Here is a 25,225-nt window from a genome sequence, read left to right as displayed (position 1 = left end):
ATGTGCACAGACACAAAAAGTGATTTTAATCTGTTAATGTAACCACCTTTCAAATTGCAGGCAGATCACACATTCCATATCAACAAAAAGATAGAAAATGTTTTCAGGAACTTTAGCTTGATATGCATAGTTTAACACCAATGTTGAACTCTGTATGTACTATACAAAGATCATAGTAAGTGCACTTTCTTGCATTGATTTACTTCTTATGGCACAAAGGTTTTCTGTACTGCTGAAGAATCACCAGAGCAGAATGTTTAATTGCTACTGCAAAACTTGAACTGGTTTATAGCAAAAATGGCATAATCAGTATATTTCAGTTCAACTTTAAGAGAAGCCTAATGACTAAGGATTTAAAATGATTGTGTAAACGTTATGTTCGCACAACTAAGAAGTAGGCAAGTGAGAACTCATTCTTCAGTTGTACGTAAAAAACTAAACCATGTTCTTGGGTTTTTGAGAGGATTGTGCTAACAATTGCTGCTGCTGCTGCATAATTTAAATAACTTCAGGTTAATTTCCAAATGTTTTTATCTGTCAGACTAAAATTTGGACCTTATTTATAGAAACTGATCTACGGAATGGGTGTTTTGGTTTGTACTTTTTTTTAGTTGTAGCACTGCAGACAGCAATCGTGGGCATGGTATTAAGTGTTTCATGGAGTCATTAAGGTTCAAACTCTGACAAAGGTTTACTTTCCAAGTGAAGCTGTTACTTTAATATTCCACAGTGATAGCCTTGGTTCTGAGATATTCATGAAGAGCTTCTTCACCTGTATGAGCACAATATCCATCAGTTAGAATAGCAGCTAAATGAGAGAATGTTGTCAGACTGTAACTGTATTATTAGGAAAAAATTTAAAATGCTTTAGCCAATATTTGAGTCCTTAAGGAACAGTGGAAACTAATTAACTTACCCTCCCACTGGGATTTACAGAACTGGTTTGACGAAAAGAGGCCAAACCCAACAGACTGGAAAGAAAAAGGAGCTGGAATTTAACAAGCAGCCACCTGGGCAGGACTGAAGCAGCGGCAGTCTCTAGACGGCCACTGGGGGCTCGTAGTTGAATTTACAAACTTTGGTTTGCATATATTAAAGTTTCTAGGTAAAGAAGCTGTATAAAAATTGGTAACCTTTTTTTTTTTACTGGTACTATTACTCATTTTGGTTTTGGGAAATATCTGATACTTGGTAGAAATTCCAAAGGCAAAAATCTGCCGTGTCACTGAAAATTTTTTTCTTTCATTTTTCTTTGCCACGAGGCTCAATCTATTCAGATTTGTGAAGCTTATTTGACAGATTAGGCTTCACTTTCTTTAAAACTGGTTTTGAAAAGAAAAGATTTTTTTAATGCATCTTTCTCTGTGGCTGCCAGCAAATTTTGATGACATTTTAAGGCATAAAAAATTTTCCATGCTCTTATGAGTTTAGAGATGAAACCTAAGTTAGTGGTTTTTTTCTGAGGGAGGGAAAGGAAAGATTTTGTCCCGTACCTTTGCTGCTTGACAGCATTTTGTAGCCTGTATACAGCTGTGGACAATATCTAATTTGACTGCTCTGAGAGGAGTTGGCAAGGAATATTCTGCATGCTGTAGCATTATTTAGCAAATGTACAGGAACGGCTGAACTGTAGGTATTGAGGTGGGAATATTGCAGAGATGGGAGAGGAATTAGATTACTGTAATTGGAAGAATGTGGGAGATACAGGAAATGAATCCATAGCTCATGTTTTACTAGATAAACTGTACACAGGTAAGGTTGTTTTTTCATTGATTTGGACTGTTAGATGAGGGAGGGAGAGAACAACTTACCTAAATCTTTCCCAAAGCCAGACTGTTTAAATCCACCAAATGGTGCTGCCACATCAGTTTTGTTATATGTGTTAATAAAAACTGTTCCAGCTTCTAGCTTTTCACTGATGTAGAGAGCTTTGCTTATGTCTTTTGTGAAAACTCCTGAAGCTAAACCATATTCTGTGGTATTTGCCCGTCGCAGCACTCCATCGACATCCCTACAGGGGAAAGAAATTATTTAATTGCAAGAAGGTAAAATAAGTGCTAGCAACCTTCCACTTTCAGTGTCACTGAAGCACCTTTTCCTGTGCTCTTCTCCAGTTAGCTTTTAAAAAGACAATTTATTAAGGACTGTGTGTCAATCTGACAGTTTTGTGGAAATTCATACCCTTGCTTCAAATTTCTAAAGCTTGTAACCTTACATTTCAGTAGTTCAGATCTACACTACGAAATGTCAAAGGAAAACTTGCACTATGTGTACCAGCTTTGCACAACTACAGTACAGCTTGCAGATTAGAGAAATACAAAAATACTTGTAAAGCAGAGCTTGGCAGCAAATTATGAATCAGTTTGCTAAAATTTTGGCCCTGCTTTATAAGTTAACGGAGAATAAGTGCTGAAACACAAACTTCTGTTGAGACACAACTTTTCAGGCCATGTCCAGAGTGCTATTTTCAGTTTGTATCTCGTCCGCATATAGCTTCAAAAATCCATAATAATTTAAAGCTTAAAAAAACCTCAGTACAGTCCCTTAGCACCATACAAAATTTATAGATGTGAAGTGTTATCTGTGTGGCTGGTTCTTAACTGCGTTATCAAACTGCAGACAACGAAACCTAGTGGAAATAGTTATATGAAGTTTCTATATAGGGTTTTAATCTCATCTGTGTGTAATTCCTATGATTTGGAATGAAAGCTATTAAAACTGGCAGTCTACAAAATATGCAGAGGGATTTTAATTTGCAACAGTAACATGGCAATGTTACTCAATGCACAACAATGCTATGAGGTCTTCTGTGACAAAGAGAAAAAATAAGCAATTCCACTGGAAAAAATACACATTTTGTAATTTGATCAAGCTGTTGCAATTACCACATCAAGTTCAGTAAAAATGTTATCACTAAGTCTTACTTAAGAACTGGCACCTTATGGTTGCATTCTATCCTGTCTCACAAGACTAATGCTGGGAAAATTAGTTCTGTATCAACATGGAGCAGAATACCCCTTACTAAAAAGGGTACTTTCTCAGAATTTATCTGGGAGAGGATCTATGGATTCGGACTGGTCTTAGAAGACTTAACAAACTCATACTTCGTACACTGTAATTTCTACACTTAGAGTGAAAATGAGAACGTTTCTAAGAGTGACCAGAGGAGAACATACCCATTTTTAAATTTAGAAATCACCATCACAGGACCAAAGGACTCTTCCTGGGCTATATACATATGGTCTTCAACATCTGTGAAAACAGTGGGTTCCATGAAGAAACCTAAACAGAGGATAGAGCATCATTTAAGCATGGCAAAAGTGCTTCATGGTTTGTAGTGTCCAGGCCGTCTCTTTTCCATACTTTGAGGTCATAGATATGTTGAGACTTCAAACAGAAAATATGAAGGTTGACTGAATGAAATATGAATAGAGATGCATGTGTGTAAGCACCAGAGAAACAGCAGAAGAAAGGTTAAAAGATTGGCCTGTATTGATCAGAACAACAACATGCGCTGTTCCCTGCCAGGCCAGAAGGTCTGCATGCCACAGCCCAGGTGACTCCTCAGGGGAAGACCCTCCACTCTTGACAGCAGGAAAGGTTACAGCATGTGGCAGAGGCCACTGTTTTTCTTGTTATCCAACAAGAAGATAGACTGTAGCCATAAAGATCTCTATATTCCAAACTAGGAAAAACATGTGATGGGCAACAACTTTGCCTAAGACGTAATGGATGCTGAAGTAAAGAAAATTCTGAGGCAAAGGACCACCTCCTAATGACCGTTCATTTCTGAAGGGTGTAGAGACCTGTCCAAAAGCTAGCTCATCATTGCTGATCAAGAACTGTCCTGGTGTTATACACAAGCAATCCTGGTCACCTACATCTTGGTGAGTGAGTGTATTCCAGTTTGAGGGGGGTAAAATCAGCTTCAGAGATTTTATATAAATGCTGCCCCCTTCCATAAGATTTCCCATTTAGTTTTGTTACACTGATTTTGTGTAGTTATGAATTTCCACTTTCATTTTATTTAGGGATGCAATAATTATGTTTTGAAACTGATGCAAATGTTTCTCCTTCATTATTGATAAAGGACAGGTGTCCATGAGAAAATGTTGCTTTCATGCCTGCCCACTAAACTTAGCATACATATTGTCTATACAGCAAAAAAAGCTTTTGGCAATAATACCTTATGCAAACTCTGCTAGTAGTTTCCTCAGTCACCTTTGGTGTTAGTGTGATCTAAATGGATATAATTATACTTATGGCTCTTCACATTTCAAGGGTGTTGCAAAAAAAGCCTCAATGCCTCACAAACAACAAGAATAAATGAGTAAAAGATTCCCGTACAGACTAGATTCTGATTCATGTTAGGCTTCAGTTGCACAGCTTCTCTTAATATGAGACTTGAAAGCTCTGTTCTCAAGTGGTATCTTGGGCTTAACCTGGTACAGTTTCCGTGATTTTGCTACTTCACATAATGCAGCAAAGACAATCATGACAGCTTTTGTTTAAAGTGTAAAAGTTCCAAAGACCTCTGAACAGTGTTTTACCTGGTCTACGTACTTGTCTTCCTCCGTACACTAGAGTGGCTCCTTCTTTTACTCCAGTTTCACAATATTGCAGCAGCTTTTCCAAATGTGCCTTATGATTTTGTGGACCATGATCTGTAGATCTATCAAGTGGGTCACCAATTTTCATCTTTTTTATTTCTTCCACCTATGGGTTACCCAAATAAATGAAGTTACATAACATAGCAAATAGTTGTTAAAGTGACCAGTGATTCAGGATGCTTAATTTTTTTGTGCTATGAAGTTAGGCTCTAAGAAAGGGCTGGATTCTTAGAAAGTGGAATGCTCCTTCCTTGCTGAAATAAGGCTTTGTCTTATCTTTGAAAATCTCTGGTTACTTTGGAAAGTTTTTGATGGTGTTTTCATGCATTCATTCTCTTCTGCTATTAAAACAGGCATGCAAAATGTTAGCTTTTACCAGTGGTAGATGAGTTATGACCGTGATCTCCTATCCTTGATCTAAATAAATGAATTATCCAGTGGTATAAGGTGGTGACTACTGGATTTTTAATAATGACCTTTGTATTATTCTAGCTACGCTTCCAATATGCATTTTTTCTAAATTTCACAGCAGACTTTAATCACGTTGACCTAAATTCAGTAATTTTTGTAATCTTTCTTTCCTAGTCAAATATCTGTACTGAAGATACAATTATCTATTTCAGTGTCACTTATCTGTGCGTTACTGATTAAAATATCTCCCTTCAGTGCCTTTCTTTTAACCCTGTAAGGGGTTCCCGAAAAGCAGCATTCCCTATCATAAGCAATAATGAGAATTTCAAAAACTGAAAAGAAGAAGAAATGGGAGTGTCTGCAAAGCGAGTGGATCTTTGTACCATAGTAAAGTATCTGCTTAAACTTCAGTCCTTGAATATCTCTTACCACTTTTCTAACAAATTCATCATGGATTGATTCTTCCACAAACAGCCTGCCAGCTGCAATGCAGTTTTCTCCTTTGTTGAAATATACTGCTCCCATACCCTGATCAGGGAAAAAAAACCGTTAATATTTATATACATCTTTTGTTCAGTATCCCTTTCATTCTGTTCCCTTGAGTTGCATTCTGTTTGTGACCCTCAAACCATAATGCTTTATGTAAAAGGGCATCATCAATGCAACTAGAAAATCTTTAACTGGCAAACACACTTTCATGGAGACAAATGGGTCAGGATGAACCCATTAGCACTGTTTTCCATTTCCATCAGCATTCCACAGAAACACCCACTGCAGCATCACAGAGAAGAAGGCTGGCAGCACAACCAGTGAATATAAAACTGCTAATCCACTGAGACGTACTGCTTGTGTCGAAAGTTGCCTGTAACTGGGTGAACATTGCCTAACTCTAATCTGCAGAGAACCTTCTATTTCAAGAGTGTGGATCCAGACTCCATGCAGTTTGTTCCTTTTTATTTACCAAGGGCTGATACCTGCCATTGTTTTTGCAGGGGGGTAGAGAGGTAGGGGAAGAGCAGGATAAATAAACTTGCTCAGAAGTAGTCTCCTGGCAGCTGCAAAGGCCCAGGGTCCTGGCATTAGTAGTTATGACCCGGTTCGTGTGCTAATGTCAAGTCTGTGGCAAAAAAGCATTGTTTCCAAAGAATTTAAAGCTATCAAGGCCAGGTATAGCTCAGGCCAACCTCTCCATCACCCTCTCACTTCCACAGTTGAGAACAGTGGTGGGGCCAAGCAGTGCCCTGATTGCAAAGTTTCAGCTTTTATTATTTTCCACATATACTTCACTGTGCAGCCACTCAGGCTCTTGTCCTGCCAAAAGAGACTCCAAGAATGGGGAAAGTGAATAACAGTTTCCTCCTGGCAGCAGTAGCTGCTTCTGCTGGCTTAGAGAATTCACAGAATTGGCACTTTGGGGAAGTACAGTGTGGAAGACCTTTGTTTGCATCTTAGTGAGCAAGCAGCAGCTGCTGTAATTTGATTAATCAGATTACCTGAGCAGGAAATAAACTCCTTAAATCCACTGATTTCTCATCTGCATATCTTATTTATGAACTTTAAACACATTATGGCTGGTTGGGAAGGTGGATTATGATGATTGATGATAAATTAAGAAGAACTATATGGCAATAGGGAGCTCAACATATATTTTAACTCACTTTCAGGCTTTTATTTTTTAAGCACTTTTTTTTGAGTATCAAATTTTGACAAATCAATTTTAATGTGTTAACTTAGCTAGTGAAAATACTTTACAGCTGTTTCTTTGTCTTGTATTTTCTAATGTATATTTCTTGCAGGACTGATTCCTTCCTTTTTGGTGCAGCATGAACGTTTTAATTGTGCTGGCATAAAGAAATATCCTGTAGAAAAAGAATCTGTTTTCTAACAGATTGCATGATTTCTCATGCAAGGGCTCCCTACTGCAGTTTGTGGCAAGTCATGAAGAATATTGCAATACTGTGAGAATGCATCACAAAAGCTTTGAATATATTTTACTTTGAAGTAACATTACCATTTTTACAGCTCTGTCAAGTTCACAGTCACTGAATATGATCAACGGTGATTTGCCACCAAGTTCAAGAGAAACTTTCTTCAGATTAGTGGCTGCACTGCAAAAAATATAAATAATCATATAAAAACAACTTTTAAACAGTTTATTTCATTATTTCCGTTCAGTCATATCTAGTGAAAATGTATAAACCTCTGTTTTTCAATAGTGACTGAGTAGAATTCTATACAAATGTAAACAACCATACATAGTTGTGCTTTTCTATGCACAATATAGCTAATTTCATGCACAATATAGCTAATAAGATACTTCAGAACTAGATTAAGCAGTGTTTATTTACAAATCTTTTGCTGAGAGTACCTCTTCATGATCTGTTTACCAGTTGGTGTTGAACCAGTGAATCCCACTTTGCGAACATCTGGATGCTCAGCCAGGTGCTGTCCCACTAAGCCACCTGTCAGGGTGAGGAAAACAGCTTAATCGGACAGTACACAGGCAACTTTTACTACTCCAACAGCAGCACCGTAACACAGAAATAGCTGACAATATATCATATCCTTATTTATATTTACAGCTTTATTCATATGACTATGAAAATTCTCATATTAGTTAACTTGGATCACATTAGTGTCTCCAAATTTCCTCATCAGTCTGGACTAAAGAACTTCCTAACATTCCACTGTAGGTGGAATAATCTAATTTGTAACAGAGCCTGCCCCGTACAGTTTGTCACTTTTCTTCCTTAGGGGAAAGAGGAAAACAGTGACATCCAGTAATATGGTGTGGACCATGACTTACCCATAGTGACCAATACGCATCCTACCAGCTTGCTCTAGGTCTCACAGTCACATTTAAATACTCACAAGTGATGATAAGGTTAGGAGGAAAAATGAAGTTTTACAATCAAGTGAAACATGTTTCTCTGTAATACATCTTTTTTTTCAGTGTTCATGCTATTTGTGTAAACTTGTAAAGGGCGTAGGCTGAAAGCTCTTACCACTAGCTAGAGCCAGGTGACATACAGATTTTTCCAGTTCTGTTCTGGAAATATGTGAAATCACTGTATAACATAGATGCAAGCCTACTACCAATGAAGATGCAGGCACTCATGTAATAGATCTTTGAGAAGGTAAAATGCTAGCTAACCAGTTTTAGCATGACCTACTCTTCCCAGAAAAATCCTTAGTTTAAATTATACCTGAACCAGGCAGAATGTTTATAACGCCTTTAGGGAATCCAGCTTTAGCTGAGAGTTCTGCGAACTTCAGGGAAGTCAGAGGTGTGACCTAAATAGAAACATTTAGATTAGGTCTCCTACTTTAATTAAATGCACAATGTTATTTTTTACGTTCAATACATCTTAATTTGGATACAATATTCACCTTCTTACTCACAGTATTGACAAATTAAAAGTGATGGCTTCTTGCAGAAAAGAATTCATTCTTGAAAATGAGAGTAGAATTGAAGACAATCAGTACCTTGTATCATCATGGCAATTTGTATTATTATACATGCACTTTAAAACATATGACATGGTCAAACTGTGGCTATAAATAACATGTCAACCTATGGGTGAAATCTGCTAGATTGCCTGAATTATTTGCATGAAAAAAATAGCGGAGGGCCTGAGCCATCTGTACATTCCTTTCTGTTTTTACCTGGGCTGGCTTGAGTACGAGTGTGTTGCCTGCAGCCAAGCATGCTGCGCTCTTCCATGCAAGCATCATCAGTGGGTAATTCCAGGGGATAACAATTGCACAGACACTTAGGGGAAAAACAGGGAAAGATTACATTTTTGATGGCAGCTTTTGAATGGCTTTTCTGTATGTCAAGGCTGTCCCTAAGAAGAAAAAAGTGATACTTACCCTATTGGCTCTTTCTTGGTGAATGTTAGATTATGGTTTGGCCGGGCCTGGTTAATTGGAATTGTAGCACCCTAGAAAACAGAGGAGGGACAAACTTCAGTACTGTTTAATAATTTTTATTACAAATATATTTGCCATATAAGTATGTTTTGGAAAGCCACAGAGTAGGCTTCAAAACCAGAAGCATTTTTGCATCAGAGAAAGGGGCAGGGATGCTTCTACTGTATGATTTCCTACTATGGATGTTGTAGTCAACTGTTTTTCAGTTGGATGAAGTAAAAGCATAGATAACAAAAGTATGGAAGAACATAAAGTGAGAGTTTGATGGATAACAAAAAGCTGAATCATATTATTGACTGCAGATCTTAAAGATACTTGAGGAAATGCTCTTGAATCTGTGCCACATGCTGTGCCACCAAGCAAACTCACCAGCCTTGGTCAGAATGTAACATAGCACATAAGTCTGTGCACTTACCTACGTGATGACCACAACGACATTCTGCTCCATGAACAATCAAGAGCTAAGCATGCATATCCACTGTGACACCTCAACTGATTTCTTAGAAATTTAGAGTCACATTCTAAATCCATATTCTCCAATCAGATTGTCCTTTTGTGTTGCCAGGGATACCCATTTTAGGTAAAATTCTAATTTTGCTTTATTTTTTGATTCCTTGATTACTGTTGCTAACACTGCTTTTTGGCACTGTGTCAGGGGAAAAAAAAAGTGTAGAGGAGCACTACCATTGATTATTTCCTTTACATATTCACTTACCTGAATTTTATCACACCATCCAGCGAAGTATCTGAATGTTTGCACAGACATTCCAACATGGGTTTTCAAAGCTAAAGTGTAGACAGCTCCTGAGTCAATAGATTCTATTGTTGCTAACTCTTCTTGATGTTCTTCCATCAGGTCTGCAAGTCTTTAATAAAAACATTACAAATCCACATCAAAGAGACATAGCCTAAAATGACATTTGGTATGGCAAAGAACTGTAATTAAAATTGCACTCCCACTGAATTTGGAGGTGGAGCACTGAAGCCACTACTCCTTAATATCAGCAGATGCTTGAGCAATTGCCTGTTAAAGTCTGGAAATGTCTTCACATTGGCTGTAGTAGACACTGGATGAAGACATGAACAGTGAAAACTTATCTTGTTGTTCAGTTATGGTTTTGTAAATAAAATACTACTACTTTGTACTACAAGGAGCCAATTATAGAAAATCAGACCAGTAAGTCAAAAGCAAATACACAACAACATAAGAAACATCAAGTAATCAAAAGTACCAAGAAGGACTATTCAGAGTCTTCACTTGGGAAGCCTATGTTCATAATGCTGTTCTTTGTCTAAACTTGGACTAAAATACTGAAGTGTTCCATGCTTCAAAGGCACCCAGTTGTCCAAAGACAGACCTCCTAACCTGTAACGCAAACTGAATTTTATGTGTCTTGGTACATTTGAAAATCTGTTCTGTGGTCTCCTTGGGCCTCAAGTTCTCCATCTGTTAGATTTATGAAACAGCACAGTGAAGTGTAAGGAAGATTGTGGTAAATATTATTGAGTTAATATCAGATTGTCTCAAAATTGCATCTACACAGACAGACACCTATACTTAGGAGGAGCACTTGTAATTTTAGTGGTCCCCTGCTCAGGCAGAAGGGTCTGTTTGCCTGAATGAATTTTTATATTCACATCTTAGATCTCTCACATGGCAGTGAAACAAATACATCAATGTTTCTCTTAAGCTTCTGTCTGTGTTTTGATACTCAGACATTTAATCAATGCTCCCATGTGATTTTAAGAGCTTAGCTAAGTGCATTTTTGATCCTTAAAGAGTATTCAAAACTGGATGTGAAACCTATTTTTCCATTGTGTAAATTCTTCTCTGCATTTGTAGAGATGTGGGGAAATGCTCTTTAATACTTGTTTTAACTGTATCTCAGAGACCCAGCTACAGGTCAGGGTATCAGCAGTAGTGTGTAAAAGAATGGATACGGCATGTCAGGGACAAAAGAGAAAGTTCTGTTTAATGCATGCCTAGTATCTTCTATTAATGATTCCTTAAGACAAAGCAGTGGAGCTAGGGGCTTTAATGGTACAAACCTTCCCCCTAGTTCAGCACTCAAAAACTCTAGTTTGACCAGTAGCCTAAGCAGAGAGCAGTTTAATCCAGGAATAATCTATGCAGTGTAGGGGAGTTGAATTTTCCATCTGCCTAAAAGTTTCTCTTTGGGGCAGAGTTAACTTGGGGTCTCGAATGCTCTGTGTTCCTCATACAAATCAAACTCACGTTTGTACATGCTTTGAATATGTGCACACTTGTGAAAAATTTAAGTGATCGACCGTATTTAATTTTAATATAAGTTCAGACTCGCCCATTTTCTGTTGTGATGATTACTCAACTTTTTTTACAGTTCTGCAGGCCTTTTTGTTCTACAAGACAAGCAGAATTTTCAGACTTAGTTTCATTCTCTTTTGCCAAGATACCTGCAATGTCTTACAAAACGTGGCATTTTTTAACAGTTTATTTCTAATTACATCTACTTGGTCCATATGGATATGGTAAAAGAGGGGAGGGGAATTTACATTCAAGGCATTCAATAAAGTAAAAATTAGTTATATTAATGTGACAACAAATGATCTGCTGCATACACTGCAGAGGACACAGACCCGTGTTTCCTAAGTGCAGCATTACATTTCCTCATGTTCCTCTTCCTTAGCTAACAGAGCACAGAAATGCAATGGATTTCCTGCTCCTTACTGTCTTGCTAGGCTAAGCCCAGCCTTGTGAGGACAGGATCATCTTCTAGTTACATATTCCAAACCTCTGAATCAGCTGGATCTTCAGTTTCCAAATCCTCACAGAAGTTTTGCAGAGAGCAGTGTGCAAAAATAAAAGGAAGGGTAGTGACGCTACCCCTGCATCCAACCAAACTGCCAGACTCTCTTGCTATCCAAATACATAGCCTGCTACCATCCTGCAGCTGCTCACCTTGTAATTGATCCCTCTTCTGCTGTCTATTCTGATGTCCAGGGACAACCTCCTGGCACAGTGCAATAAAGGCTTAGTATAGCAGTGGGTATGAGCACACTATTGAAGATTGTATTTTCTGAAGCTGAAAAAATTTCCTTCTCTTCCCTATAGATAAATATGCAGTCTCCTCAGCATCATTGACTTGGCCAGGACGTCCAATAGTAATGTTGATGAGCCTACAGACGACACCCTGCAGAAGAAAGGTGTTTGATATACAGGACCTACTCCTTCATGAGTTCCTTGGGGCAGGAAGTTTCTGCTCTGTTCAAGATCCTAACTTCTGTAAAGCCAGCTGCTATGTCAAACACAGTAACTAAGCTCTCCATCTACTGAATAGGGACAGAATTTTCCTAGTCCTCTGTGCTGACTATTAATTTGCCATCATCACATTAGCTAAATATGGACCTGTGGCAATCAGGAGTAGCAATCTGCTTCTTTACTCATCTTCACTCTACTTACTCATTTTTATGTCCTGGAAAAGAAAGAGCAGCGAAAACTCTTCATGTACCTCCACAAAAGAGGCTTTCTTTATAGGGAAGCTCTGGAGCCTCTAGTCATCCCAAGTTTGCAAGACTGTTCTCCCTGAGCTTGCTGTAAGGCACCAGAAGCATCACACTGCATACGGAGAGTCCATAGTAACTGGGCTTTTATGAGCTGCCTCCAGTACTGCCCTCAAAATACGTAGCTAGTATCGTCATCCTTCCAAGGCCACCTCTTGCCCTTCAAGGATCAGAAACCACCACTAAAATACCATTCACTCAGCATAACCTCTGTTTATCTTCTGAAACAATAACAACACAGACAAAGAACAAGGCATTATCTAGGGTTGACACGGTGAAACAGGTACAAACAAGAAATACTGAGATGCAAGTGTCTCAGATAAATGTGGGATTCAGCTTAGAGTGTTTCTACGCATCACATCTCAGCATCTAGCTCTGGAGTCCTCAGCACAGGAAGGACATGGACCTATTGTAGTGGGTCTGGTGGAGGACCACGAAGATGGTCAGAGGACCATCGTATGAGGACAGGCTGAGACAGTTGGGGCTGTTCAGCCTGGAGAAGAGAAGGCTCCAGGGACACCTTATAGCAGCCTTCTAGTAACTAAAGGGGGCTACAGGAGAGATGGGGAGGGACTTTTGGTCAGGGAGTGCAGTGATAGGATGAGGGATAACAGTTTTAAGCTGAAAGAGGGTAGATTTAGATTAGATATTAGCAAGAAATGTTTTACTGTGAGGGTGATGAGGCACTGGAACAGGTTGCCCAGGGAAGCTGTGGATGCCCCATCCCTGGAGGTGTTCAAGGCCAGGCTGGATGAGGCTTTGAGCAACCTGGTCTAGTGGAAGGTGTCCCTCCCCATGGCAGGGGGGTTGGAACTAGATGATCTTTAAGGTACCTTCCAACCCAAACCATTCTATGATTCTATGATCTCCTAAAGTGGGTCTTTAGCCAGGTGAGAAGTATGCTGGGATATGATCCTGGAATATCTAGCGTCAGTTACAGTGTATTTCAAAGTTAGTGGCAATGTGTCTGTATGTTTGCTGTAAGGAGCACAGATGCAGGCAGGCTTAGCAAGGTCAAAAGTCTCTGCCTACCTAACCTAGGTAGACTCTGCCTGTAAAACTTAGCCTCATTTATACAGAAGGATTTGGACTTCACGAGCAAATTTTCAATCCTAGCAACAAAAAGCATATAGAATAAATGGAGCCGTCAAGTATTTAGAAGACCTTTTCCTCAAATTCTTTGTTTCCATTTATAAATAATTGTAAAAAAATTGTAGCAGTGAGAGATCACAAGATTTTTCTCTGCCACGAGAAAGGTTAGCCAGCTAAGACCTGAGGCCAGTACACTGAAGTAAATTAGGGGATGAAAAAATGGCTAGTCTGGTTCCTCTGACAGTGGGATTATGAATATCCATCATATTCAGAAAATGTATGCAACAATTCTTCAGAAGAACAAAACAGTAAGATTTAAGAAAACAAAACAAACACTAGCTGCTTTTCACATACCTGTACATGAGTCGCCCCCTTTCCCTCGCATTCATTCTTCCCCATTCACCATTTTCAAATGCCTCCTTTGCTGCTGCCACTGCCTTGTCAACATCAGCCAATGAAGCAGAAGATACACTGGCTATTATCTGTCCAAAGGTGGCATTGTGTTAGCTCAAACTAAAATGCTTGGATTAAGTGTTACTCCTTCCTCCTAAACTTCTTGACTGGGTATACGCAAATACTTAATATCCTCAATCCCAGCAGCTGGCATGAGTGAGTCAGGCTCCAAAAAGTTCAGAAATAATTGAGGTGGCAGAATTTGGAGGATGCTGCAGGGACTCATCTTTTTTACATCAAGGTGTATTGTCCCACTTGATTTCACTCTCTCTTTCCAGATGTAAAATCAATGTGATACTACAAAAGTTGGACGTCTTTATATATGGTATTATGACCTAATATCTAAACATGCTAAAATGACTCCTGCATGTTCCATTTCTCAGGAATGGAGTTTCTGTTACTATAAGGCACCATATACACGTAGTATTTTATGATGATTGTGTTCTATGAATACACACATATTATAAATTTTAACACAGAATTGTTATGACTTTTATTCAATTCCATAATGAGTTTCAGTAAAAGTACCAGAGTTTGACTTCTGCTGATAGTGAAATATGTGGTATTGATTTCAGCAGAATAATTCATAATTATGAGTTACTCAACCAAGATTCAATAGTACAGGACTGAAGTGCAACTGCATATATTTTCCTAGTCAAAGAGTAATTTTTCTTAGTGGGAATTTAAAGTGACATGTAAAAATTACACTTGCCCTAAGACACCAGATTTGGAAAAAAAGTAAAATAAAAAGTGAAGTTGATGACTGACTTGAAATACATAAAATATCCTAAAATAAATACTTCTTCAGCAACTAAACTATAGCAATTTTTGTTTGCAAAGCTAAACAAGAATTAAATCAAGGTAACACATATGTCTGGGTATGGAAACTGACATAATAATTGAAGTGGAAGTAGGTTATTTTTACTGTGCAGCTTGACTGAAATGCAAAACTATAAAATATACAGACTGGGAAGTAAACTGAAATTTGAACTTATTTCTAGGGGTTGTTTAAGGTGTGCAGTATGGTTTTGAAACTGGCAATATTCAGTTAGAGGTTTAGATTTTTTAAGAGATAAAGAAATGGAAATAAACTGGTATTGATCATATTTAGAAAGTACTTACTGATCCATCTGCCGGATTTATAGTGTCATATGTTTTTCCATCATCAGCATGTATAAATTGTCCATTTATGAAACACTGGTATGGCATATTCACAGTCATGTTGTTCACATTTTTTGAAACCTATGAGTGAAATAAGCAATAAATTAATTTAAAGTTTTAATAACTAAAATTTCAATGTAGCTTAACAAGCTTTTGATATCTACAGCCAACATCCAGCCACATTTTACAATGTATATCACTGTTAAAAGCGGACAAAAGAGTAAAATGAAGTGGAAATCATATTCTTCCTGAACAGCAATGACCATACTTGGAGATAATTAAGCAGATTTCTGTATTTCTTATCATTGGATCATTCTGTTCAAACCCTAGTTAAGGCTGGTCCTAGTGGACTTCAATCAAATGCCTGGTTCCCAAATTCAATAAATCCTGGCTTGCTTCATGACTTAAGAAACATGCAATCCTCCTTTCATACAAAGTTTTCGAACAGACTCTTAGGAGAAAAATCTAGCACTGTTTGCCTCAGGAAAGCAGAAGGTCTAGAACAATTCTGACTGAAGCATACAGGCAGGAGGCAGGAGAGTACAAGGGAGGTAGGAATATCTGCCTGTGTGTAATCTACTCTACTGCATGTTCTTGATCTCCTGGTTTCTGGTACACTCTAAGTGATATTACATCTATACTTCCATTCTAAATTGCAAATATATAAAAGCCGAAAAAAAAAATTAACAAAGAGTTTGTATGACCAAATATTCATTTGCTTTTCCTACTGCATCAAGCAGTCTAATAAAATGTATCGTCTACCTTCCCCCCAAAAAACCAAGAAAGAATAAGCAATAAAGGCAAAATAAAAGGTCTTACATAATCAATGACTAACTCCTCTTCTTTGTCTTCTCCTCTGATTTTTCTGACAGCCACTTGAATAAAGTCTGCAAACTTAGTGGCCATATATACATCTTCATTCTGTAGTTGAAGTCCACTATATTTCTGTTTGATCTCTTCTAGCATTCTGGAGATTTTGAAGAAAGAACAAGTTTAATTACAAATGAAAGAATTATTCAGATAACTGAATCACTAGAAGGTCAAAAGGGGTCAAAACTGGGCACCAGTTTGTATGCACGTGAACATGTGTGTGTGTGTGTGTGTGTTCCTCAGACAACAGTGGCACAGAAGTTGTGCATTTTACTGAAATCTGTTGGTTTAATTGAGGGTGTTATGGAAAAGAGTATGCCAGTTTCTGGAATATTTTTAGGTAAACTTTTGGAAATAAATCACAAACAGCATTTATTGATTGATAAAGAGTATATGGGACTATTCTAGCCAATATATGGAGGACATTCAGTGCTCTATGAGACCGGTAAGTCATAAGGACAATAATCAGGTTATTAAAAAAAAATAAATCTGAAATGCTGGTCTTGCATTATGGCCTGCGATATCTGAGTTGCAAAAAGAAGGTAACTGAGGCGACCCAACACAGCATGAACTCAGTGCACCTGTAGGCATGGGCTCAAGTCTTTCTGTGAAAGGTTCCACTTTCCCTCTGGGGAGTTCTTTGTTCAGCTTTCCAATCAGCCCCCTGGTCTCCAGATACCTGTCACTGCATGCAGACAGGTTTGAAGATCACCCTGCTCCCCCTTGTGGCTGATGTCCCTGAAGTTGAGGGAAATTCTGCTTGAGTAGAAATAGCAGGATTACATTAATACGTCCTGATTTTGGGACAAGAACCCTACCACATTTTCAAAGGTAGGAAAGGGAATAGTTAGAGTAGTGGAAAACACAGGGGAAAAATATTTTTAACACTATTTGATCAACCCTGATTTAAAAGCACCATGAGAACTTTCCTTCCATTAACTTTTGATTCAAAATTTTGTTATTTTAATTTTTTTTTACCTGACAACATGCATAGAGGATGCTCCAGATTTGAAGAAGTCTGTGGAATCCTCAATTACAGCGACATTGGTCAAAATTCCCTTCCAAATAGCCTAGCAATACATAAAAACAATGGAGGCAATAATGAATAATCCTGTAATTGCAAGAAGGATTTATTAAACAGTATTTTCTATGGTATCTGTATCTACAGTGTGTATTATTCCAAAGGATTCTAAAACAGAAAATTATTTTAAGAGGGTTTATAACTTTCTAGAGACCTGATGTTAGCCAATGAAATCTTCAGCATAAGTAGCTTTTCAAAAATATTATTTTGTACGTGATAATCAAGCAAGAAACCTGAACGGTACAATGATAATAATTTTATGGCCCATTTTTTTAAGGTCTTTATCTTCCAAATAATAACTTCCCATTGCATTACAGGGAGTCAGCAAAGGAAAGACTCTTGGTATTTCTGGCACCTGGGCAGAGCTGAGAAGTAGTTTAAGCTGCATGCATGAGATGGAGATTTCCACTAACACGAATAGTGAAATAACTGGTAATGTGATATTTCAATTAATTATAATTAGGTTTCAGAGTTAGCAGGTAGTGTCATAAACTGAAGAGTTTATATTTCTTTTTGGTATTATCTCAATCAGTCAATAGCTCCAGGCAGCATTTAGGTTGCTGGCAAGCAAGTTGAAGGTAATCCTGAAGCAGCAGTTTAAAATATTAATGCATCAAGCTGCCTGATCTGTGCCAAAAGTTACTGACCCTGTAGCAGAGCTAGCAGAAGGGAAGACATCTGTGATTCAGTTGCTCTGGCACAAAAATTTACTTACAAATGTGGCTTTCAGCTAAGCCCCTGACAGACACTACAGAGGAATGGATTACATGAGAGAGCAGCAAATTGCCTCTCTGGCTATGAGAGCTTTTCGCTCCAGCTGCCTCATTGCTGCATCCCTCTGCCACCTACCCCCTTGTGTGTGGTTGTGGCAGAAGAGAGACAGTGCACACAGGTACAGGGAGAAAACTGCTGCTTTTGTCTTTCAGACTGCTCTTCTAAGACTCCCTGGAGCTTGTTCATCCAGACCACTGTCCTGGGTTCAGCTGGGATAGGGTTAATGTTCACAGGAGCTGGGAGGGGGCACAGCCAGAGTAGCTGACCCAAACTAGCCAAGGGGATATTGCATCGGATGCTGAGGTCATGCTGGGGATACGCGGGGGAGGTAGCCAGGAGAGGTGGGAGTCTTTGCTGCTCGGGAGGGGGCTAAGCATCAGGTTCTGCATGGTGAGCAGTTGCATTGTGTATTCCTATTGATATTATTGTTGTTGTTATTCTCTTTTTGTTGTGTTATATTATTAAACTTATCGTTATCTCAACTGACGGGGTTCTTCCTTTTGTTTCTTCCAATGCTCCACCCCCATCTCACCAGAGGGAGGGGAAAGTGAGCAGCCACATGCGGCTCAACTTGCTGTCCAGTTTGCCCGGTGTCCTTAATCTGCAGCAACCACTTTAAGCACATCCTAGTGAGTAACAACACCACAGTGAAGTAAGGACCTTGGAACTGTCTGTCAGTGTTGAAAACCTCACTGTTGTGAGACGAAGGTCCCTCTGTTTTTCCTCACTCCCACCTTCATCATTCATAAATATTTACCGTAACTGACCCTGCAATCACTGTCTTTGTATCACTTGTATCTGAAAGAAAACTTTCTAGAGTTATGTGTAAATAGTGAATTCCCACTTCCACCTGAATTAATGTCAATAACTAAACATTCAACCCCATGCTCTTTGAGTACATTTTATCAAAAACAATTTGCAGGGCTGAATAAAAGATATGCCTTGCCTATAATGAGAAGTATGTAATGCTTTTGCCTGAAGTAATATATCCTGCTAAAGCAGTTCATTGAATTACCCTAATATCTTCTGCCATCTTTTTCTCCTCTTCTGTAAGTTCCAGGGCAGTCGTTTCATCAGCAGAGAAGTATTTAGATGCAGGGATCATTTTTCCATCCTCAAACTGCAGATTTCTCACCAGTACCTGCAAATTAGAAGGCATGATTTTAAATTATCTGGAAGGTAATACATCCTTGTCTGAAGAGGTTTTAGGCACTAGTATGTTTATTTAAGTGGTCACATAAATGGCTTGCAGGAAAGCTGCTATCATGCAGGTAATTTAACACAGGCCACTCCTACCTGTCTTTCAGATTCTCTCCCAGTATTACCACATTTTAATCCATATTGGAAATTAATATGGATTGAGTGAGAAGCAAAACATTAATGTCTTCTCTATAGGATGGTAGAGGATTGATAATCTCCAAGCAAATTAGTTGTCTGTCATTAGGAGCTGCATTTATATAGCTTGACAATTCCACAATACTTGCACTTCTTGCTAAAGTTATTCCAGCCATGCTCCTGTTTGCCAAGGTGAGCACTTACCATCTTCCCATCATTACCAAAAATGACTAGACCATTCTTGGTTACAAGTCCAGGTCTTGAAGCACCTTTTATTGCCAGCTCTTGCCCAGCAGGCACTGAAGCATCAAGTAATGATGACCCATAAAAAGTAACTGCCTAAAATCAAACAGAATTATAAGTGCACAGATTCTAAACATGTTCTAAAATCCTAATAATGAAATTATACTGTTTTGAAGCTTTAATGTAATATAAATAAAACATAAGTACCTACACATGGAAAACATGTTACATTATTTCTGTATTTTTACAACCCAGGACATGTAAAACTTTGCAAGCTGCCTAAACCTGCAAAGCTGCTTAGCTATAATAATGTGCATGTCAGAACCAGTGCGGAAAGGGAAGCAGCTTCTGTCAGTGTATGCTCAGAGTGAGAGAGCGGCAGAAGCCTGGCTGTGACTGGTGGAGTCCTGCTCTGCTCCCAAGCTGGCAACGCTGAACACTGCCTCACATTTGGGCTCTTCTTTCTGGGCTCTCAAATCAGCAACAATTCCTGGACATTAGGGCAAAATAAGGCTTTTGGAGCAGGCTACCAGCAGATGGCTAGTAGTTAAGTAACAAAATCTGGACATCACAGCCAGGAAAGATAATGTGATTTTTAAAATATTTTATGCAAGTACAATGTGGATCAAATGTATAGTACTTTCAATACATTGAAAGCAAGCAGTTGCTTTTGGTTAAAATGAGATATCTTTACTTCTGCAAATGATCTAGGCACAAATCTCTTTAAAATAAAACTGCCTTTGTTATTTCAGTAGCTCACAGAGTTTCATTTTGCTGTTAATACTGTGATGTTGCCCACTATACAGCATGAGTTGCACTATATTGTATTGCATGCCTACTTCCCAAGATGACTGGCACAGTCTGCTTCTACCCTTCTTATTGCTTTGTAGCATGCCCATTTTTTTCTCAGATATTGCTCTCATCTGTCCTTAAATTAAATGGATCTATCATAAAAAAAAAAAACCCAAACTTAACTACGGTGTTCTATACATTTGTTTAGGTGCCTGTTCTAGATACATACAAAACATATGGTCAACAGAGAGATACTCCAATGTAACTCTCACCTGTATTCACCTGTACCTGTGAGATCAAAAAGAGGGTACAGAAAAAGAATATTCATCTGGTTTTCAGAGCATACCTGGCCATCTATTGTTGCCCATGCTCCAGGCACTTTATCATGCCCTCGAATCCAATTGTGCAAAGCTGCTGCAGGTTGGTCCCAGGAAATCTAGGAAATAAAGACACACCAGCTAATTCTTCACTGTCTAGGTATAAATCAAGTTAGTAAGGTTTTCCTACATAGTAAGTATAAATTTTCCTTCTCTTTCTACTGTTGTTTTATTTAAGAACACAGAAAGAGTCTGGCCTAATAAAGAAAGATCAGTGACTTCTAGATGGTTGATCATCAAAGATCTATCAAATGCGATGGTCTTAGGACTTCTGTGTTCTCTATGGCCTATATTTTTTATAGATTCTCCTTCTCACACTAATATAATGAAAACATAACTCTTGCTACTAGGTTTTTCATTCATAAACAATTAATATTATGATTAACAAACTTAATAAGTACAGTATAAATCTAAATAAGTATGTCTGGGGTATCTATTTATTTCTTGGATCCTCAGTTCTTGAATAAGTCTACAAATTTTATTAAAATACTCTCTAATAATTTACTAACCCTTTATAAATAGTTTAATAAATGGAATCCCTACTACAACTTGCAATTCCTGCAAGACTTTGAGGAAAAAGGAAATAATGTCTTGTTAAGAATGTCATGTATATTTAATACATAATATCAGTGAAAATGTGTTCCTTTATCTTTGCAGTATTGTGAATATATGTACAAAATAAATTAAAGTATCAGAACAGCTATTAAATAACAAAATTCAGGTACTCAGCATCCTTCTTTGTTTAAGCACAAAGAATATTTAGAAGCAAGTTATAAGCCAATGGGAATAGATTTACAGCAGGGAGGTTAAGCTCGTTCACTCTAGGGAAGCTCCATATATATTACATTAAAGGGATAAATAAAAATATCCTTATGCAAAGCTATTTGTTTCTAAGGTAAGCCAGGAATTAAAATATGATGAAAAGCATCACCTACAATATTTCAGGTGGAAAGGACTACGTTCACCATGGACAAGTGACTGAAATTGTTGGAATCATTTTTACTTTTTAAAAAAATAAAACCTTCTGCACAGGTCTAGAAAAGGAAAACAAGGTATTACAGGCAGAATTCACTCCCATTTTATGGTGATGTTCCCAACCACAAAGAAGATCCAGCTAACGCAGTGCAGGTGCTTATACAATGTAATATAATTCTTGTATGAGTGTTTAGACCACTTTTTAATCTGTTTTTTGTTTACATGACCTATATTTTTTTTCCTGTAGTGCCAACAGGAAAGGTGCCAACACTTGCTTTTCCTAACACCAAATCTATTTCTGGTAGAGAATTTAGTATGGACTGTTGGTAAACAAAGAGAGCTATCTCCATTCAACGCTGCATTTGAAAGTATGGTAACATATTAAGAATCTACTGAAGGTGCAGCTGCCATCTAGCTGTGTGTAGATGATCGCAAGCAGGACATCAAGTTTCTAAATATATGTAACTGCTGAAAGGGAATAGGAACTTAACCTGAGGCTCCATTACATGCATCCTTGGAGTCATCCCAAAAATAAGAGGTGGGGAAACAGCTGAGTTAAATTCATGTTAACTTGATATCATTACTATTGGAATCCGAGTTAATAACAACTTTTCTAGTGATATGCACAAAACTGTTATTTAACACTACCTCTGCATTTTCCTTTTTCTGGATCCCTTCATATGTTGCCCCTTCTTCAGGCTGAGGTATACGAGGGGCCTTACCATCAGCAATTAGATGTACAGCTTCCACCTGAGTGAAAAAGTAACAGATTTAATGTTAGCGTGGTTCATCTTTTTTCCTCAGTCATACTTCTGAATAACAGAAAAAGACTTTCTGCCATGAGGGGAACTGGTTTATTTTTGAAACCTAGAATTTCCAAAATCTAGATGACCAATGCTGCACTGATATACATATATGCTTAAACTTCTCTGACAAAAGAAATAACCTCAGAAATTTGAGGGGAGTACTTAGTCACTGAACATATAGCAGCTGCCTAAAGTCTGCAGGACCAGAATGTGGCTCTGTATGTTTGCATTCAACTCTTTCCTTTTTCTTTCTCCAAAAAGTTATTTCTCTGCATTTAAATAGAGAGAGAAAAAAAATTCTCTGACAATCCATGCTGAGTATTTTTATGCATTTTCTTTTTTTTTTCATTTTAAATCGAAACAAAAGAAAGGACAAGCATACAAAATCCAAAGCCAATCCACCAGGGCTTTGAACTTTTACAACACCATCACTCTTTTTTTTTCAGCCTCACCCCTAAGTTACTGTTCTCTCTGAGCCTGTAAAAAATTTCACCTTGTTAAAACATTCTGTGGAATGACTACATTCCAGACAAATCCAACTTTTTGCCTTCTGTGGAAACAGGATATGCTCTGCCCGCTGCCAGCAACAAATATTCTGAGACCACCTCCTCAGCTGTCATGAAGCAGCACAGCTCCACTGAACTCTAGGATTTGGCTAAGCACTGCAACCTCTGTCTCTCCAAATGCACGCATTTTGTCTTTATTTCCTTTACTTTCAAACTCCAGCAGATGTTTTACTTTTTCTCTTAAAATGTTGATATTTAGTACAGCTAAACATACCATAGCCTTTATTCCTTCTGGGAAGAGAAACCGGTTATACAGGTCATCCACAGTATCATTGTGGCCAACATCACATTCTCGCTGCAGAAGGATCGGTCCGGTGTCCAAACCATCATCAGCCCAAAAAATAGTAAATCCTGCTTTCTTGTCTCCTTGAATTAAAGTCCTGGACATAAAAAAAGCCTTACAGTAAATACAGACAGCATGCAAGTAGTCAGGGATATCATCCCATCTAATACACATTCATTTACTTTAGGTAGATAGAAAATAAAATCCTAACCATCTTTAATAATAGTTTCATTGTTAATTTCATAGTCAGGAACCCACAGTTTTGACACTGTTGATAGGTGGTTTCCACAAAGTGACATAAGAAATGCTGCAACTGAATCCAGGATATCTATCAAACAGTTCATTGCAATAATTATTTTTAAAGTATTATTAGCAGTAAGTGACACAGAGCAAAAGTTGTGCAATAGTTATGACATAATTTGAAAGACGAAGCATCTAGACAGCATATTATCTTAATAATTCATGGTTATTTACTGTAATTAGCTAAGCCTCCCGACTTGTCTGTAGGTTGGCAAGGGAAGCACAGTTGTCGCACAGCTGAAAAAGAGCCAGGCTCAGAGTGGAAAATGATGGATATGCAACTGTTTAAGGAAAAGCTATTAAGGGAATTTGCATCCAGCCAGCTTCTCAGCTGCTGTGCATGAACATAGCGCTGCTTACAATAGACCTAAGCTGATTTATATCAATCCAGGATCTGCCCCTCAATCTGAAGGGAACTTCACTCAACTTAGATCTTCCAGATCTCCTTTGGAGCTGCATATGCCTCAGAATGATGGAAGATCAAACAGAAGTGTGTTTAAGGGAGCAGCCAGAAATTGAGAGATATGTCTTTCCTGCATGCTTTTAGCCATTTGTCTGCATGCAAACACCAATGCATTTTCAGTAAGACATATCTCATGTAAGTATTTTCTTGGCAGTCCATGTTGTGAAAGGATCATCTGAGGTCTGACTTACACACATGAAAATTCCCTACTAATTGTAAGAACTGAAAACCACTTTAATACAAGAAGTAAGGCACACATTCACACAGGACAAGGGACAAGCTCCAAAGACAACTGGTAAAGCTGGCAGGTATAACAAAAATAAAAGCTTACAGAAGTTTGGCTAGTCCATATCAGATCTTTCACACATTTAAGCAGCATTTCTTCTGTTTTATATTATGTAAAAATTCCTGGTGAGAAGTGGATGTCCTCAGCATAGCACTGGAGGAGAAGACAGTACCACAGGCAAATGTCCCTGATGCTGAAGAGGTGACAGAATGAGAACTCCTGTGTGCCCTCTCCTCTGTCCACCAGCTCCCTCCATAGATGGCTCCTGATAACAAAGTGGCAGTAGCTGAAAGAGGCTGTAAAGGATGGAGTGGGGAACCCTCAGAGGCCCAGGGCTCTTTTTTGTACCTGGTGCCCCATTAGCCATACCTAATTCCCACAGGTTTTCTCAGTCACACTGTGGGGGAAAGGCTTTGATCAGCACTGGGGCTGTAGCCACATTTAAGAACTTGTGATGAGAGCAAGGGGTGCAAGGGTGAAACATAAGAATAGTCAGCCAAGGCCAAATCCTAGTTTAGTTTAAAGGTCTTAGGACAATGGCCTTTACCTGAGAAGGGCAGGAGCAGACGCTTACAGAAGGAATATGCAAAACAGAGCAAAACTTGGTGATACACCACTGGGATATGTTCCTGTTTCTGGAAACTGTCACTTCAGGAACTTCCTGAATTTCTTGTGGAATTCTATATTCCTGTAGAAGAGATCTTGATGAACTTTTCCTCCATGAAAGCATCCTTCTGGAGCTCTCTAGATATGCAGTTCCACATTTTAATAGCAGACTGTATGGAGTAAAAGTACTTCCTTTATTTAGTCAGATCCTACTACCTGATTTCTTTGTTGGCTGCCCCCTAACTTTTGATTAAGAATGAGTAATCGT

The 25,225-nt window shown here is 38.3% G+C and overlaps 1 protein-coding gene across 1 annotated transcript; it reads right to left on the bottom strand.

Annotated features, from left to right (window-relative positions):
- Positions 1–462: 462 nt before the first annotated feature.
- On the bottom strand, positions 463–23,407 carry LOC104458255 (mitochondrial 10-formyltetrahydrofolate dehydrogenase). Its single transcript, XM_010084766.1, has 20 exons — positions 23,234–23,407; positions 22,296–22,397; positions 20,642–20,731; positions 19,465–19,599; positions 18,941–19,066; positions 17,049–17,140; positions 16,020–16,167; positions 15,162–15,281; positions 13,941–14,068; positions 9,670–9,820; positions 8,895–8,965; positions 8,688–8,793; positions 8,228–8,315; positions 7,390–7,483; positions 7,033–7,129; positions 5,451–5,549; positions 4,551–4,716; positions 3,177–3,282; positions 1,812–2,011; positions 463–772 (listed from the first exon to the last, which is right to left on the bottom strand). Exons 1-20 carry the CDS (start codon positions 23,405–23,407, stop codon positions 717–719), a joined length of 2,349 nt encoding a protein of 782 aa, XP_010083068.1. The 3' UTR covers positions 463–716.
- Between the last annotated feature and the right edge of the window lie 1,818 nt (positions 23,408–25,225).

The sequence above is a fragment of the Pterocles gutturalis genome, unplaced genomic scaffold (genome assembly GCF_000699245.1).
Source record: "Pterocles gutturalis isolate BGI_N339 unplaced genomic scaffold, ASM69924v1 scaffold11595, whole genome shotgun sequence".
Taxonomy (NCBI): Eukaryota; Metazoa; Chordata; class Aves; order Pterocliformes; family Pteroclidae; genus Pterocles; species Pterocles gutturalis.
This window is presented reverse-complemented; position numbering and strand designations above follow the sequence as displayed.